Genomic DNA, 1,170 nt, shown 5'->3' on the forward strand with positions numbered 1-1,170 from the left:
TTATAAAAGAGCAATCATCCACACTTCCATCTTTGTTATTAGTGTTTAAAATCTTGTTAAAAAACAAACAAACAAACAAACAAGCAAGCAAACAAAAGTAGGAGGTACCATACTATCAGGTATCCATCCCTCCCAAAGTTGTTTGGTTCCCCTTGTTCAGCCAGCTATTGAAACACAATCCTGTCGACAATAGGTGTTTTTTAGGCACAAGCCGCCGAACTTTCTGTCTTCATTTCACGCGCCACGTCTGTTTTCACGTGCGGTCACGTACCAGCCAGACAGGCCGTGCGTGCTGTGTTCACGTGGTCACGCCACAACGCTGAAATGTCATCATCACGTGGTCACGTCACAACGCTGGAATGTCACCAGCACGCGGTCACGTCGCCAGACAGGCCGTGGTGCTGTGTTCACGTGGTCACGTCACAACGCTGGAATGTCATCATCACGTGGTCACGTCACAACGCTGGTGTGTCATCATCACGTAGTCACACTACGTGACGAACGTGGTCACGCTGTAACGCACCACCCTCACGCAGTCACGCACGCCACAGCCCGGGTATCACGTCACGGTGGCGTGGCAGTGTTCTCACGTGACGTCGCAAAACGACAGGTGGCGTTATCATCACGTGGCCGCGTAAAACACTACGTGGCGTTGTCATCATGTTGCGCTGTAAACCACCACGTGGCAGTGTCATCATATGGCGTGGTGAAACACCACGTCGCGTTGCCATCACGTGACGGCGCAAAACACCACGTGACGGCGGGCGTTACGAACGTGGTGTCTCTCTGTGTGTGGGTTTCCCCCTTCCCTCTTAGCGTGACGTCACCTGACGCCTGCCTCACACCATGGCACCGGACTCGCGGCCTCGTGAAGACATCATGACCTCCTCCTCCTCCTCCCTCTCCTCCTCCTTCCCCCTCCTGCTGCCCCTCTTCCTTTTGTTTCCTCCGTCCGTGGTGATCACCTCGCTGACCGACCTGGGCCCCACTAGTCCCTCCCAGCGCGCGACACGACGGAGGGGCAGGCAGATGATGCCGCTGAGGGTCAAGGTCATCCCGGCCAGGTAGAAGGCCCAGTCGTCGCTGCCCGTGGCGTCAGAGAGGGCTCCTGGGACAACAGACACAGGCAATATTATATATATACATTTTATATATAGGTCACGTGTATAT

General features: G+C 54.4%; 1 protein-coding gene across 1 annotated transcript; it reads right to left on the minus strand.

Annotated features, from left to right (window-relative positions):
• Positions 1-6: 6 nt before the first annotated feature.
• LOC106013438 (monocarboxylate transporter 4) lies at positions 7-1,111 on the minus strand (the record flags this gene model as incomplete). Its single annotated transcript, XM_013089211.1, is given in 1 exon segment — positions 7-1,111. A coding segment is annotated over 1 exon segment (272 nt), but the record flags the coding sequence as incomplete, so codon positions are not given.
• Positions 1,112-1,170: the final 59 nt, after the last annotated feature.

The sequence above is a fragment of the Aplysia californica genome, unplaced genomic scaffold (assembly GCF_000002075.1).
Source record: "Aplysia californica isolate F4 #8 unplaced genomic scaffold, AplCal3.0 scaffold00897, whole genome shotgun sequence".
Taxonomy (NCBI): Eukaryota; Metazoa; Mollusca; class Gastropoda; order Aplysiida; family Aplysiidae; genus Aplysia; species Aplysia californica.